We start from the raw sequence: 16,601 nt of genomic DNA, 5'->3' as shown, positions 1-16,601 counted from the left end.
GCAAATGGACTCGCTGAACTCACAAGGGTAGGTGGTGACTTCAGGGCTCACCCACATTGGTTCAGTCCTCCCACTCATATCTAGGTATTCTGGAATGTTCCTGACGCTTAGATATGCATGAAGGAGCAGGCCCCAAGTCTTGTTCTAGTAGCCAGTGCCCCCCCTCTACCTCCCCCTGCACACAGATCTCTCTTGTGTACTGGGTACGTTTTTGCAAGGAAATGCTGGGGGCCGAATACAAGGGGCAGCTCGCTCCTCATATTATTTATTTGCAGTTTTTTGTAAATCTGGCCCATAAATGTATGCAGAAGGCCCCTTTCACTCTTTCTCAGGAATCAGCTGATATGGGATGCACATACATTATTGTCCGGGCATATTTTTCTAACGCTGCAAAGTGCGCCGCTCCACCACCTACAACTGTCACAATTTAAAGAATGTTAATGTCAATATTTACAATTGCAGCGCCGCAAATTACAGGGGAAGGGAGCAGTGTTCTCAAGCTAAGATATGGAAATGGCGTAGAGGCGCACGTCAGGCTCATTGTTGACAGAAACTGAACAGTGATTCCCTTCATTTGTGTCAATGATGAGCACATAGGAGTGTAATTGCAATCATTGAATAATTTAGCGGCTGTCATTCCATGAAGCGGAACTAATTGCACTGCCTAGAATAACCGGAGCATTGTCAGGCGCTGGACAGAAGTGACATCAGCAGCAGGCGGGAAGAAGACGCGCCTACTCTAAGCCGATGCCTTCCAGGAAATGATCGAATTCATCAAAAACTAGTTAAGGGTCTAGAAAAACAGCTCTAGGGATTATTTAAATAAAGAGAAGTATTGTTAAAGGAACGGCAGCACTAACTTGGCAGGCATTAGTAATGGAATACGGATCACTTGCCCAGGGGAAAACAAATCACTATAAAGTTGTGTTGCACACCTGCTCTGGCTTCGGGGTTTTTCCTCCTTCCCCCAATATGGGTCTCCTGTTTAATGGGAAGGGGCACGGGCAGGCAGGGATGGTTGTGGACAAGAGGATTCCAGGGAGCTGCATTGGTTACTTTGCACTAGGGCCAATCAGTACCTTTTGTACTATGTCCAAAGGGGATATAGGTGGGGGTGCTGTACAAGTGACCCTTCACCTTGGGCGGCGAAAAACCTTCCAGGAGCCCTGCAATCAGGTCAATATATATGAGGAGGGACGTGGCCTGTGGTTGGTGAGCTGGGCTTCTCCTGCAGCCAGTGCAGAGTGCAGTTTCACTTGACATCGCTGAACTGGCACGTGGTGACTGGTAACACTGTCACCACGTGCCAGCCCAGAAAGGGAATGACGGACATGCTTGACAGTCAGGTGGTTAGTAGGGGAGGAAAGCAAATCCCTAATGGCTTGGCGAGGTGACACAGCAGGAGGCACTGGTGCATGTGCTTGGAAGGCAGGGGCGGAAACACTTTGAGCTTGACAGCATATTCAGTGATTTTAAGAAAAGTCAAAATGAAAGTCAGCATTGGACCAGGCCTTCGATTTGTGTTATTGGTGCACGGAGGAGTTGCTGTGGAGGGTGGGGGGCAGAGAAGGCTATAGCCCTGGGTCTTTTGGTTGTAGCCCCGGATAGAAGCTCAGGTGCTGCAACCAAAATGCTAGCTAGCCCCGAGTCCCGCCAGTCCCGACATTAGTGTAGCCCCGGATCTTTTCCAGACCTAGCAACTCCCCTGGATGATGTGTAACATGGACTGAGTTACAGAGATGTTACCAGGAGTAAATATGGCTCACACCTGGACAGGGTTACTAAATTCACAAAGAAGTTACACCGAGTAACGCAGATTTATCAGTGACATTGTGCTGGAGTAAGCCAGGTGTACGTCAGAGTTACTCCGATGGACTGTGTTTGTCAATCTAATATCCCTCTGCAGGTGTAAGACAGGTGTACGTCCGACCTGCTCTTGGCCCAATACATGTTTCTGAACCAGCCCCAATAACTGCACTGGAAATGTATTCAAGTAACGTAAATGCAGCGTAAAGTTAGATAGAAGAATCCATCAAGCACAAATAGCTGTATATTCTTAAGCATTGTTTTCCCTTCAGTGTAGGCTGCAAGTTATCCATGGCAGCATGGTGTTATCTGCGACCTTGCCCATTGTGTCAGAGGAGTCCGAAGATGACATGATAGAGGGCGCCGAGTCCTTCACTGCATTAACTGCAAGCATTGCCTGTAGTCCCCCGTGTCTGCTCTCTGAGAGCAAGCCCATCTTGAATAGTGCTGCATCACTCCAGCAGCTCGTGATCAGGCATTTCTGTGTCCTGTGTTGAACATGAATACATAAATATATAATGAACCCTACCAACTGCCAGCTAAAGATATATTATACAATGACACGCCAATTGTTCACTTATGAATGTTTAGCGAATTAATTAATCCCAATGAATTTATATTATTGCAATAGTGGAGAATTTTTTCCTCTACTGTGCACAACACATTCACCCATATTTTCTTATAACACAGAAGATCTGGGCGACATTAGAGGGTACTTTCTGGAAGAAGATCTTGCACCTGCCACAATGCTTTCCAATGCAACTGATAAGGCACGAGCTAGGACTAATATCATTATACGCAACCATAGAGTGGAATACATTAGCACTCTACCATCAGACACTACTACAGGATTCTGCATTTCAATTTGACATCCTCCAACGTAAACTCATATCTCAGACTGGATTTTAGATCAATGGATTTGCCTAGAATTGCTCTTAGATGCAGGAATAACGAATCAGCTTCTGATGACTAACCCTGAGGCTGCAAAATAAAAATGTGGATACGTGACTGGATCCAAACTCAACATGAGAAATCAAAGTATAAACTTTACTCACCTGTATCCACAGAAATCAAATCACTAGATACATTACCAAGCCATCTGAGCAAATTTCCAAGTCAAATACATCGGATCCTGTTTATGAGATTCCGGTTCTATCTATTTCCTACCAAGCAAATATTGGTATCTCAGAAACTAATACAAGAGGAGAATGTATCATGCGGATTGTGCAATGGGTCGAATGAAACCCTCAAGCATGTGATCCTGTCTTTCCCGCAGCTAAGGGCCTTGAGAACTAACTATTTGGGCACTTCCATGTAAGACTTTTGCTCAATGGATATTGACAGTTGGTGGCACACACTGTGTGAGGGGAACAATCAGCGCTTGATTTTTGCTCTAACGGACATTATGCAGAAAATCTTTGAAACACCGGCATGGATAGAACAACTCAAAACAGTTGCATAATATAGGACAAAAGTAGCAGAGAAACAATGGGGATTCGAGAGAACAACGCATGATCCAACCATAAACCTTCCATGTTTGAATCATGCTTGCCTATTCCAGCCTAATGTATTTTTTCTTTTTTTGCCTGCTAACTCTACGTACCAACATAATTTCACTCTTTTGTTCCTATTGTGACCTCATGACTGTCTATGATTGATTTGGTAGGGCAATTTGCGCTGTGTTTTTTTAATTGTTTTATTCTGGTTGTTATGTGGCAAAGGTTTGAAACAAACCGTAAGCCGAAATAAATATAAATAAATAAATAACACAGTAAGATAATCTCATGGGTGAACTAATCATGAAAGATAAAAAACGGTTCAGGGCAAAGAGCAGAGCTAGGAGAAAGAGGTAATGAAAGTGTGCATGATTGGGGAAAGAGGATCCAGTAAGGAGTCTGATTCCTAATTCCCAAATAAGAACTAGCATCAGCTGGTGGCACCGACGTCAAAACATGTAGCCCAAATGCCTTAACTGAGCGCCTCACTGTATCTGTCCTAAGCAAAATCTTCTTCATTTGGGACAAAAATGCAAGGTCCCTCAACCACACATCACTAAAGAGTTAATGGACTGATTTGCAATGTAGCAACCCTTTCCTGGGCACTTAGCTATAAAAAGAATGCCTGTTCTGTTCTTTTGCTATCAATTTTAGTGCTTGGCCTCAGCCAAGCACTGAGAAGATGGGTTGGTGTTAATTAGCAGGTATTGTCCACCATTGAACCATACTGTCATTACCGCCCAGCTCTTAATGTGCTATGCAAAAAAGTGCATCCAACAGGTAGCATAAGGGAAGGGATGAAGTGCAGGAGAAGCACATTCACAAAGTGATCTCGTAAGGGATGCCATACCAAATATAGAGTTACCAATCATTCTTCAGTATAGGATTGTGGCCTTTAAAAGCAAAGTCCTTCTTCTGGCCCAGAGGGAAGTGGGAGATTGCATCAGGTGCCTACAGCAGTTGCTAACAACAGGGGGACTTTGGGGGAAAGTAGTGAAATGCAAGCAAATGCTTACACACAAGACATTTCCTATGGTAACTAGATGCCAATCTTTTGAGAAGGGCAATGCTCGAGTATTGCCAAGGAAATGTGTATCCAAGGACTGGTTGTGAAGTTGAGGTAAAATAGATGATCTATTTTACCCCCTTAACATACTGAAGTCAAGGTGATAGCACTTCAAGGGTGAGGGTTGAGATTAAGATGGTGAACAGTATTAAGAAAGCACTGGAACTCAGTAGAGTGAAGATGGGAGCATAAACAAACTGACAATTTGTCCCCCCCCCCATATCAAGCCAGCAATTGAATATATATGTGTGGTGTTTCCTTTAAAGAAGAGAACTCTACCTCTGTGTGTTCCTTGAAAAAGTCTGTGGTTACTAGACATCTGGACAACAGGTGTTCCTGCAAACCAGAAATTGTATTTATATACCTGTTTAAAAGGGATTGAGTGATGAATCTCGGACAGACAGATGAAAAAGCAGATGGCTCAAAGATTTCAAAGGGGAGTGGAAATATTTGGAGGTATTTGGTGGACATATTTGGAGGTCTTTGGTGGCAGGAGGCAGACGGAGGACAGGCTGTATAAAGATGTGGCCAAAGTGGAACATGCAGGATGATCCTTTAAATATGAGGAACATCCATCGCAGTTTTGCTGTTTGTAAACTGGGCAATCATGGAACCAGAGTGTGTCTGTTGAGGTGCAATAAAAGGAGTGCAGGTAGAGTAGTCCTTAGTGGTTGGATATGTGAGCGTAAGACATTTTGTGGCTGATTGCTAGTTAGTAAATCAATATGTATGTTTTTTTTTTTTTTTTATCTATTCACATGACACTTGGTCCTGATGACCAAGGCCTCTACTTAGGAATGAGCAATGCATCACTGTGTCGGAAATCCATTTCTTTGAGTTATTAATTACATGGAAAATGTATGTTTTTAAAGTATTAAAAGGTTTTGCTCTACCTTTTGAACTTAATTTCTCATCTGGCAGGCACTTTGAGCACAAAGAGGGTAAGGTTTGATAAAGCTTGCTCAAAGAGATCCCTGGAGGATGTGTTTCGGGAGGGTAGAGGCATAGAGTGGGCGGGAATGGCCATAGGGATTAGCGTGGCCATGGGCAGTCAATGGATGGTTAAATAACCAAACAACACATACACGTTTGTGTCTCTACTCATATGCCATTTCTCCCGAGCTGTACGCTAAAGCAATAGTTGTGCCTTATACGTGGCACTTCAGCGTCATCTAATAGTCAAAACTAATAATATGCACATGTGAAGAAAAATGTAAAATAACATTGAGCTCTTTTTATATTGAAGAGTATTTTTTTTTCTTAATTTTCTAGCAGCCCTTGGTTTGGTCAATGACTGCAGCGCACTATCTGTTATCTCCCATGAAGGGTTGGCGAAATGTCAACGTGCCAATACAGCTGCCTCTGTTAGAAGCGAAAGCCACCTTCACTGCAGATGTCAGTCTTTACAAACAGGACCTTTCTTTTCTTTAAATGCCTATGGGGAATGAGGGTGCAAAGATGGACTCAGGCCGAAGGGGATCATGCACATTTCCTTTGTTTACCTTCTAAGACACATAAAGATGTGTTACGGAAGCACACGTGTGCATATGGGCATATGGAATGCAGATGGAGCGGGTGTAGGCCAGATCCAGCCTATCTCTTCTCTGACCTTTTGAACACATGACGGCTCCAGTGATTACTGCTGGCCTGTGCACCATCCTGAAAGCAATAGAATGGCTTCCAGAGGATGTTGGTCCTCCTCTTCACTCTCTCCATCCTTCCTGTTGTGTAGAACTTCCTAAACTGTCGCTCTGGTACAAGCCTCTAAGCACTTTACTTTTCTGTACTGGTCCTTCTACCATTTTTCCCTAGTTAGCCCTAGGCCTCATTAGGGAGAGAACCTGACGTATGAGGAACATTAAGGCTCTCAGAGAGAGGTCCCCCAAAGTCACCCCATGTTTCCCTGGGTGAGTAACCTTGCACAGTTAGAAGTAGTAACTCCACAGTGCAGTGATACCTAAATGCAATCTACTGATACTTTCAGTTAAGGCACAGAGCCAGTTCCCTGGACAAGGGCCCCTAGGTGGCACACTCACATTGTAAATCCAGTTCGATGTACATACCGAAACCTGGTGTGTTTTTTGCATAAAAGGCATGGCCCCCGTGAGTCCAAGAAACCTGATCTACAGGTGGCTGAGACCATATATGGCCAGTGACTGGATACAATGTCTGGGATTCAATGTGGATACCACATTCTGTGTGTCTGCACAGGAGGAATGGTTGGGTGGCTACCGAAGATTTTAAGGGTGGCACGGTTGTGAATTTATGTTGAGCTAATACTCAGCAAGCTCAGCTCCCAATATTCCTATAAGATAGAGAACGCTGCATCTTACCTTTCCTAATCACTGGGACAAGTCCTGAATCACACAAGATGGCAACTCTAACTGAGGAGAACTGTGAGTAGGCTCTGCTGTGGTGTATGCCAATCGTCACACTCTGAGGGTGCTGCTAGGAAACGTGGATACCAGCCTTTTCTATACTAGATGGAACCTTGAATGCTTGTTTACTAGCCTCTAGGACCCTCTGCTCCCAGAAGAAATATTGCCGGTTGGCCCGGTGGACAATTCTAGCTTACTAGCATATGGGATCCTCTGCTCCCAGAAGAAATATTGCTGCTTGACCCAGTTGCAATTCTGGTTCACTAGCCTATAGGACCCTCTGCTCCCAGACAAAATATTGCTGCTGGACCCGGTGGGCAATTCTGGTTCACTAGCCCACAGGACCCTCTCCTCCCAGACACAATATTTCTGCTGGACCCGGTGGGCAATTCTCGATTACTAGCCGATAGGACCCTTTGCTCCCAGAAGAAATATTGCTCTGCTTGACCCGGTTGCAAGTCTGGCTTACTAGACCATAGGAGTCTCTGCTCCCAGAAGAAAGATTGCTGCTTGACTCAGAGTAGCCTAAGACAAGAGGTGTGAACACTGGGTGACCAGAGGGCTGGTAGCAGGCAAGATCAAGGGACCTATTTATATAAAATGGCCTGGAACTCAACGACCTTTAAACTGAGACCATTTTGCCTCTGAGGAACGCCAGGCTTACCCGGCATGTGCTGCAGGAGCAATGCCTGGACACCAACGAGACCTGCATTGTCAGTAACTGGGGAGCTGCAGTATACCCAGGCAACTGATCACCTCGTAAACAGTTCAGCATCATTTCCAGTGATATGATATGACTGGTTATTTATAACGCGCTTATTACCCAGAGGTTTCTAAGCGCGGACCCAGGTATCGAACCTGTGTTGCTCCCTATTAGTAACTGGGGAGCTGCAGTATACCCAGGCAATTGATCACCTCGTAAACAGTTCAGCATCATTTCCAGTGATATGATATGACTGGTTATTTATAACGCGCTTAATACCCAGAGGTTTCTAAGCGCGGACCCAGGTATCGAACCTGTGTTGCTCCCTATCAGTAACTGGGGAGCTGCAGTATACCCAGGCAACTGATCACCTCATAAACTGTTCAGCATCATTTCCAGTGATATGATATGACTGGTTATTTATAACGCGCTTAATACCCAGAGGTTTCTAAGCGCGGACCCAGGTATCGAACCTGTGTTGCTCCCTATCAGTAACTGGGGAGCTGCAGTATACCCAGGCAACTGATCACCTCGTAAACAGTTCAGCATCATTTCCAGTGATATGATATGACTGGTTATTTATAACGCGCTTAATACCCAGAGGTTTCTAAGCGCGGACCCAGGTATCGAACCTGTGTTGCTCCCTATCAGTAACTGGGGAGCTGCAGTATACCCAGGCAACTGATCACCTCATAAACTGTTCAGCATCATTTCCAGTGATATGATATGACTGGTTATTTATAACGCGCTTAATACCCAGAGGTTTCTAAGCGCGGACCCAGGTATCGAACCTGTGTTGCTCCCTATCAGTAACTGGGGAGCTGCAGTATACCCAGGCAACTGATCACCTCATAAACTGTTCAGCATCATTTCCAGTGATATGATATGACTGGTTATTTATAACGCGCTTAATACCCAGAGGTTTCTAAGCACGGACCTGGGGATCGAACCTGTGTTGCTCAGCGTCGTCTTGCTTTCAAGGCAAGCATGTTGCTCCTGAGCTATCCTCCCGAGACTGTGGCTCCACTGTTGACCTTCATGAATGGACGTCCTATTGAGCACCAGAACCTTTAGCAACAACCTGGAGACCTTCTTAGCCTCTGGTGGAATTTGACCTCTGAAACATTTGAACACTTTTGACCGTTGCATTGATTTCTCTTAACTGTGAGGGTACACCTAGGGCCCAATTCATGGAATTATTTGCACGGTTAAAAGTGACTTTGCACTGCTGAAAAGTGGCTTTGCACTGTCGACACAAACCCTGATTCATGGAACTGTGCAAAGTGTATTTTTGCAGTGCAAAGTCAGTGCCACGTCTTTACAAAGTCATTTCTGGAGTACAACATGACAAGGCAAGGACTTTGCACTGCAAAAATACAGTTTGTAAAGTTCCACGAATCAGTGTTTGTGTCGACAGTGCAAAGTCACTTTTCAACAGTGCAAAATCACTTTCAACCGTGCAAAAAATTCCATGAACTGAGCCCTTAGTGTTTCTAATGTATATTGTCTCCACTGCAAATATCTTATCTTTGAAATGTCCAACCTGCAGGCTCTGACCTCAGAAATGTTGCAAGCATGCTTACATAGCTCCGGGATGTGCTTGGCTTGAGGTGTGATATAGGCATTTGCCAGGTACAGTCATCATGGGTCCTGGTAATCACTCAGTTGTTCAGCTACTGTGACTTTATGGCCATGTAATATCATTACATCAGTGCCTTGCAAATGCCTATCCCATACCTGCACACATGCCCAAGCTGTTGGATTTGCCACAGCTTGTTTACGGAGTGTTGTCTCTTACCACCATGTCCTTATGAACTGCCAATGACAAATATCCGCAGCTGAACACCAGCAAATGTCAGGTCTGCACCCCACTTCTGTTCCTTGGATTGCTCTTCTGTGACGCTTCTGCTGCCCATGTACTGCAGTGGGAAGCCCATTCATCAGGGGTCCCTGCATTGGAAAAGGTCTTTGTATATCTCTATGGTGCAATCGCAAAAGCGCCCTGCCTCCATTCTGAGCAGAGTCAGTCGTTTTCTCTTCCCTCTCTGATCCGTTTTAATGTTTTCAATTCAACTCAGGCTCATTAAGCAGGCCGATCCCAGAGGTGAGCATGCATCAAAAGTGCTGTGAGTGTTCCTTTTGCACAGAGTTGCCCATATAGATACCCATGGGACACAAAGACTACAAGGCTCCATACTACTGCATGCTGCAACACCACAGACCCAACTTATTCTCAAGCTCTGTCTTTACCCCCACTTGCAGATGAAATCCCTGTGCAGGTGGTATGCTATTTTAAAATCTCATCCTAGCTCTGCTCATCTGGCCCTACAGGAGGGGGAAGGTGTCGTGGCATTCGGCATAGAATGCCTTGCCACTGTAACTCCTCATGCACCAATCTGGCCACTCTGCACATTGCTGCCTTTTAAGGCACCTAGTCTTCTCCCGCCATCTTGCGTGAACAGTTTACATAACAGTACTTACACAGGGAGACTTGAAGGATGTGAAGGCAACTCATGGGTGTAACACCACACTTGCAGCTCGAGCCATCTGACCCGTACCCGTGTTGTGCAGTCAGTAGCCCAGAGCCACCGAACAGGGCTGGGGGATGTCTTCTTCTTCTAAATTACCCGAATCAAAAATGAACGGGCTTCTTTGGGATAAAATTTGGATTGGTTCACAACATAACCCCCATGTCCTCCCAAACATTTTTGAACAACAAATAGATGTGTTACACAAATGCACAGTTTTTTAGAGAAATAAAAAGACGAATACTTTAAAGTGACTCCTGAAAAACACTAAGGAATGTATGAGCACATCTTGTTTGCAAAAGTAAGTAACTGGTGGCACAAACTAATTTATTTCAGACACAAGTAGAGACTACAGTAAACAAAGCTGTGTTTTCAATGAATGTTTCACAAGAGAGAATTTGTAATGTCAAACTCCCCTCGTTCACAATTCTCTAAGCTTATACTCCGGTTTATTAAGTGGGGGTGGGGTGGGAGCACAAGGGGAAGGACGGTGGGCAACACAGGGATCTGACAACAATTTCCCACTTAGATGATTATGTGTTTTTACATATATACATTAGATCTCGAAAATACATTATTCATTTTCTTTTTAAATTCACAGCGGAACATTTGTCGTGAGGCATACATTGAGTTTGAAAAACTGATAGACCCACTTATTTGTAAAATATCTGCTTGCCATGCACACTAGTAATGGTGTCTACAATCTGCCATTGCGGCCAGAGCAACAAAAAAAGAAATACTGCCCTTGAAATTCTGAAATTTGCTGTAATAAAAATAAAAAAATAAAACTCAAAGCCTTTGACATTCCACCAACACAATGTGGCTTTCATTGTGTTGCTATGTCTGTGCAACAGGGTAGGGTACCAATAAGTTCCCACCAGGGCTGGTTGTACCCAAAGGTAATGCAAGGGGGCCACCAAGGAAGCACTAGACATATAAATGTGGCCTTCCTGCTCTGTGGAGGCCCTGCCTAAGTGGCCCATTGCTTTAGGTGGTGGTATACATCCATGCACCGTCCCTGTCCTCAGTAGATGTGGACCCACAAGAGACCTGTGCTGCCTCTGTGCACTGCTCACTCATTTCTGTTGCTTCCTTTGCAGGGATTACTACATAGTTATTGTGCCTTTGAAGAAAAGCCGTGGAAAGTTTGTCAAGCAGTGGGAGAGCCCGGATGAGATGCAACTGGATGAGGTAAAGTGCAGTGGGTCTGTTCCTGATGTCTGAATTGTGTTGGCGTTCTCCGACTTCGTTCAGTCCATTCACACTGTCAGCATGCTTAGCTGTGCGCACATTTCAATCCCGTGCATGAGTGTGCCTCTGGGGACAGAAACAAAGATCTAATTACTTAAATTAAAAGACATTAGGCTGCAAAAAGCCCGCAAACTGTTTGATCTTTCTGGGGGTTAATATGTTATCCTGGGCCCATTCTAAAGCAGGAGGCGAGAGGGCAGGAGGGGGGGAATCATTTGTCAGCTGAGGCCTAATCACTGGAAATGCGAACTTCAATAAAGCTCGGGTTCGTAAAGCTCCCCCGCCTGCTAACCTGCAATTTGCGGAGCCTTTTAACATATGACCTGCCTTGCGGTAGCGTCTCCGAGCATTGGTCACTACAGAATGAGCTTATTGCATCAAGGCGCCCACTCACATTAAAGGCTAAGCAAGGACACGTGAAAAGCAAGTAAGGCACACGAGCTTGCATCAGTGATGAAACCGGCCACCATGCATGTGAAATGATCACTGTCTCAGCTTAGGACATGTATTCAAATCATGTTTACCCATTTCAGCAGACTCTGTAAAGTAACACTCACTTTTAATGCTGAGATTTCCAAAAACCGGCTAACACAGTAATCCTTAAAATGGGTTTGAGTGCTCTAGCATTTGCAACAATTCACAACAGCAAAGCAACACTGGCAGACACAATGAACATACTCTGTGAGCAAAATGCACTCAATCCAAAAAGAAATAGTCATTCAAATTACAGGTCCATGTAGACGATTAACAATTGTTTAGGATAGCTGGAGTAACTCTTCATGGCTTGTTCCACATGTGGGTGTTGGTTGGGTTTTTTTCTGACGTGTACATTGTACACGTAAAATGGTCTGCTAGTGCTGTTTTCCTTTTGTGAATTGACCCAGCTGTGTGTTTATTGCTTAGCATGTCATTGTGAAAGGCAGGAGGCTGCTTCTGTTGTTGACCCTTTCACTGTCACTCATCAGCATCCTTCCAACTCCAAGGCCCGCCACAGCAACTCTGCAACAGTGCTGCTCCTCGCCCACTCACATCATCACTCAACCACAGTCAAGCACAACAATGTTAAGTCTCATTCACTCAGCCCCTCCAACTCGCAAGACCATTGACTAAAAATCACTCAGACACAACCCTAGTCATTGCTCATTTAAAACCATGCAATGCAGCATCACCGCCTTCATGCCATCTATTACCCACTGATGTTCAACCATGTATTCAGAGGCACCCTGACCATCACTTATAAACAGACACCCCACCGCTCACGCTCCCAGCACTGTTCACTCAGAAACACGCTAATACTTGGTTATTATTTAAAGCCGCCATACTAAAACGCATCAATCACCCAACAAGAAAACAAGCACTCATAAGAAATCAATTGGTAACTCTCCACCGGCACGCGAGCAAAAGAAACACACACTGGATCACTCTGTGCACAGTGTTAATTGCATGCAGGGCAACGCCAGGGTGAGCAATAATATGCTGTTGGGTCCCCTGGATGGAATATTGAACTTTTACAAAATGGCGTGCAAAGCAAAGAGTAAAAATAGGGCAAATCACCTTTACTGTTTACATTGATTCCCTGTTTCATAAAAGGCGAACATGCTGACAGAACGATTGTTTTGCAGCAGCACTTACAATAGAAAGCTATGGAACATGCCTGACTTTAGCCGCTGCTTAAAACGCATGGTTTCTATGTGAATCTTCTCCTTTTGCACCTGCATGTAAATCTCAGGCGATGCAAATGCGTGTGCCCTTTCAAGGCGGAAGGGGAATGCCCGGCAGAGGCAGAAAAGTAGATGCTGTTTTGGGATCCTTCTCCGACTCCAAATGGCAGCAGAACTTCCGCTAGTGTATACGTAAGGTATAGAATGGCTGACTCCTAGCTTGTACGCCTTAAGTTTGCGCTCCAGATAAGGCCCATAATGTTACATTTTCAGCACCTGATCATCGGTGAGCCACAAGGAATACACCTGCAATGACATCAGCAGCCACATCTCCATCCCATGCCCAAGACGGCAACACCACCCGTGCGGCTGGAGCCATGGGATGGGAAGTTGCATAGTATTGACATATATTCATTTCGCACATGATCCTCATGTCATGTTTCTGTTCATGCGCAACTTTCTCGCAACCCAGAGGAACCCCTGCTCTCACCTCTCTACTGAATAGAGTAAGGGCACTTTTTGTTACATTTGTTAACCTTTATCACAAAACACAGTGACAAATAAAGTTATGCATCTGCACATGGACTTCAGACTGTGGTCAAGCTCCTCTTCCCCACAGGACATCCTGACCCATCGTCCTATAAAGAGCTCAAATCTGCTGCAATTCCTCCGCTGCTCGGAATACCCTCTCATGACTGTAGTCGCACAGAACCCAACATTAGGCCGAATTTGAATGTCAGAGCTATTCCAGTACAGAAGAAAACCCTGCTTACAGCCAGCATTTCCTGCACACAAGCTGCCTGCTTCCAAACTGGGACCTTGGTGCTAGGAGTGTTTCAGGCCGCAAGGTCCAGGTGCTCTGAGGTCAGCCCCACCTTATTACCGTAACAATCCTGGATGCGTGTGCCCTCTGCGAGAAATGGTGCATCTTACATGGCCAGGGTCATGTCACAGTCCTGGCACTTTGGCCAACTTAATCCTGGCTGACCTCCACACCAAGACTAACCTCCTCCTTTTCATAAAGACAACTAAAAAGTCAAGTTCCTGAAAACCCTTTTTAACCAGGTGCACGCGAAAGAAGATGCCCATTGAGGTGATTCCGTTTGCAGTGATGTGTCATGCAAATCTTTTTATAAGTTTGATATTGTGTGAATGATTAATTAATTAATTGATGTAATTCTATTTCCAAGTCTATCAAAAGGTATCAGGTGTATCTAGATTTCAACATGACTGTACCGGTACATTATTGGGTATCTAGTCATTGTATCGAATTAAAAAGCATCAAATGCCTTGTTTTTAAGGTAAAGGGTTTATTTTAATTAGAACGGGTTTTAAAGATTAAAAAGGGGGGGGGGTAGAAGGGTAGCCCCAAGTAAAAAAAAAAAATGCATTTAATTCTTTTTTTTAATGCATTTTTTTCGATGGCAAGGCATTCAATGCTTTTTAATTTGATGCAATGACTATAAACCCATCATTGCAATGTGTTATGTTGAATAGGTGCCTGCAGGGAAGATAAAGCAACCCATGCAGAGAAAACACATGTTTGTGGGGCTTGAAAAAGGGCAAGCACCTATGGTCCAGATTTCGAAAAGGCTGGCAGTGCAGACTTGGTGGACGTGACGTCAAGACTGGAAGCAGAAGATATCACCAGACACCTTGGCTTGACCACCAGGGCCAGTAACACCAAAGCCCAACCTCACTTTCACGCCACATTGCCGGAGCGTCCACTGCTACAGCAGGAAGGGGGTGGGCACAGTGGCGCCGTGTCATGCTAGGAGCCCTCAAGATCAAGTCTAAAGGAGGCTTCACCTTGGCTCACATCCCTTCAACAGGAACAATAAGTATGAGCCTGGGCATTCATTTGAAGCAGTAAACAAGCAATGAGGTCTGAAGGGAGCAATCTGTGAATGTGATTTACAAACTAAAACATCTGAAATGCAGGTGCACAGAAGAGGATAGGCCCCCATTAGCCACTCCATGCATTGCCCCAGCTGCTTAGCATCCACTCAGTTCCCTAGGAATATGTGTGTAAACGTTGAGAGATCTTAGCTTTCTATCTCCTTTTCTCAACTTGCCCCATTTTGCCTTCTCCTTCCTCAAAGCCTGCTCGGACCCCAGCTTGCACAACTCACTGTGTTGCTTCTCACACCGGACAGTGTTACAACTAACAGAGGTCACTTTGCCGAGTGCTGTTATTGTGTGCATTGTAGCCAGATAACATGTCTTCCAACCGCATGCACGCACGGTAAGACAATATGGCAGTAGGTTCGAATAACGGTTACCAACCTCCCCCCAGATAGTCTTTGGCATACACGTATGCCTGAAAGATGTTGCATTACACTTGTCTTTCAAAGCCCCATCATGCAGTGTTCCAGATTTCTCTCCCAAGAACCCTGCACACAGCTCGCTTGAGAAACCCAATTATGCGGCTCAGGACAGGAATCTTAAGAGCCATCACAATTCACCCTGTACAGGTGAAGCGATGAGACAACACCAGTGTGAAAACTGTTTTCTAGAACTCCCTTCTTGCCTAGGTTGACCAGATTTAAAAAGTAATTAAAAAAAACGGAACAGGGCAACTAACATAAAAGTAGGAATAGCTCTCGGAAGTGGCTTTCAAGGCACTAAAGTTCAGTAGCGTTTGGAGGAGAAGGGGTTTAGGTGGTACTGTTCAAAGAAACACATATTATATTTAATTTATCACAGACTAACACTATCTTAAATTGTAAAATTCTGCGTCTCTTGTGTGCAAGATTGTGCATTCCTGACTGCCTGCTTTGAAGACCTAGTACAAAAAAACGAGACCACTGCAGTTTCCAATGGGAACATAATCTTGAGAAAAGGGGACAGAGCACCAAATACCGGCACAGTCCTGACAAAACCGGGACGTCTGGTCACCCTATACCTGTCAGATGTAGGAAGCAGGTGTGACCACCAAAGCTTCAGAATACCCTGCATTTTCCTTAAATAATGTGTATGGGTCCACATAGAAATGAAGTGTCCATGTACATGTACTGTAAAACTATGTTCATCCATGACTTCACACTAGCTCAGTGCTTAGTAGTTATAAAAGCTACATTTACTTCCCCTTGCCGCGACCTCCAGACTGCATGGCGGATTGGGCAGCGGTTACTCTGCGCCATTGAACGTCTATCCTAATTATGCGCTATGGGTCCCTGATCCCGATTTCAAGAACAAAAAGAACCATTTTGATAATTCCGCAGGCTCTGGTGCAGAAATCTGTGTAATAGTTTGATAAGGAGTGATTATTAATTCGGCAACACTGGGGTCAAGGTGGGTTGATCCCCACAGTTTCAAAAAGAAATTGAGCCCATGCTGTGGAATTAATGGTGGAAGAAATAAGATCTGCATTGACCGGAAAATTAAACTTATTTTTGATAAATCACAGAGACTTGATTTACCAGCAGTAATTGCTGCAACAGTTGTGCATTGGGAAATTAGAATTTAGAAGGCAAGTTCAGACATGATGCTTCAGGTATTCTCTTTGTGAGATCAAGTCAAGGGCATTATGAACTTTTCATTATTGTCTCCATGCATTGCTGAACCCTAAATATGGTGGAAAACATGAGAGAGATAGAGAGAGAGAGAGAGAGAGAGAGAGAGAGAGAGAGAGAGGGGGGTGGAGCTAGAGAGAGAGAGAGAGAGAGAGAGAGAGGTGAAGAGAGAGAAAGAGAGAGCGAGAGGTGAAGAG

The 16,601-nt window shown here is 44.7% G+C and overlaps 1 protein-coding gene across 22 annotated transcripts in view; it reads left to right on the top strand.

The window, feature by feature from the left end:
* The window catches only part of PTPRD (protein tyrosine phosphatase receptor type D), a 4,803,934-nt gene that overhangs the window by 4,435,982 nt on the left and 351,351 nt on the right, over nt 1-16,601 (top strand). For all 22 annotated transcript variants that reach the window (XM_069625937.1, XM_069625939.1, XM_069625938.1 and 19 more), the window contains one exon: nt 11,078-11,168. In XM_069625937.1, the coding sequence (XP_069482038.1) occupies nt 11,078-11,168 (91 nt within the window). The remainder of the gene's footprint in view (nt 1-11,077; nt 11,169-16,601) is intronic.

The sequence above is a fragment of the Ambystoma mexicanum genome, chromosome 6p (genome assembly GCF_040938575.1).
Source record: "Ambystoma mexicanum isolate Mex_15411 chromosome 6p, UKY_AmexF1_1, whole genome shotgun sequence".
Classification (NCBI taxonomy): domain Eukaryota; kingdom Metazoa; phylum Chordata; class Amphibia; order Caudata; family Ambystomatidae; genus Ambystoma; species Ambystoma mexicanum.
The sequence above is the reverse complement of the archived record's forward strand: the minus strand, read 5'-3'. Positions and strand labels throughout refer to the sequence as shown.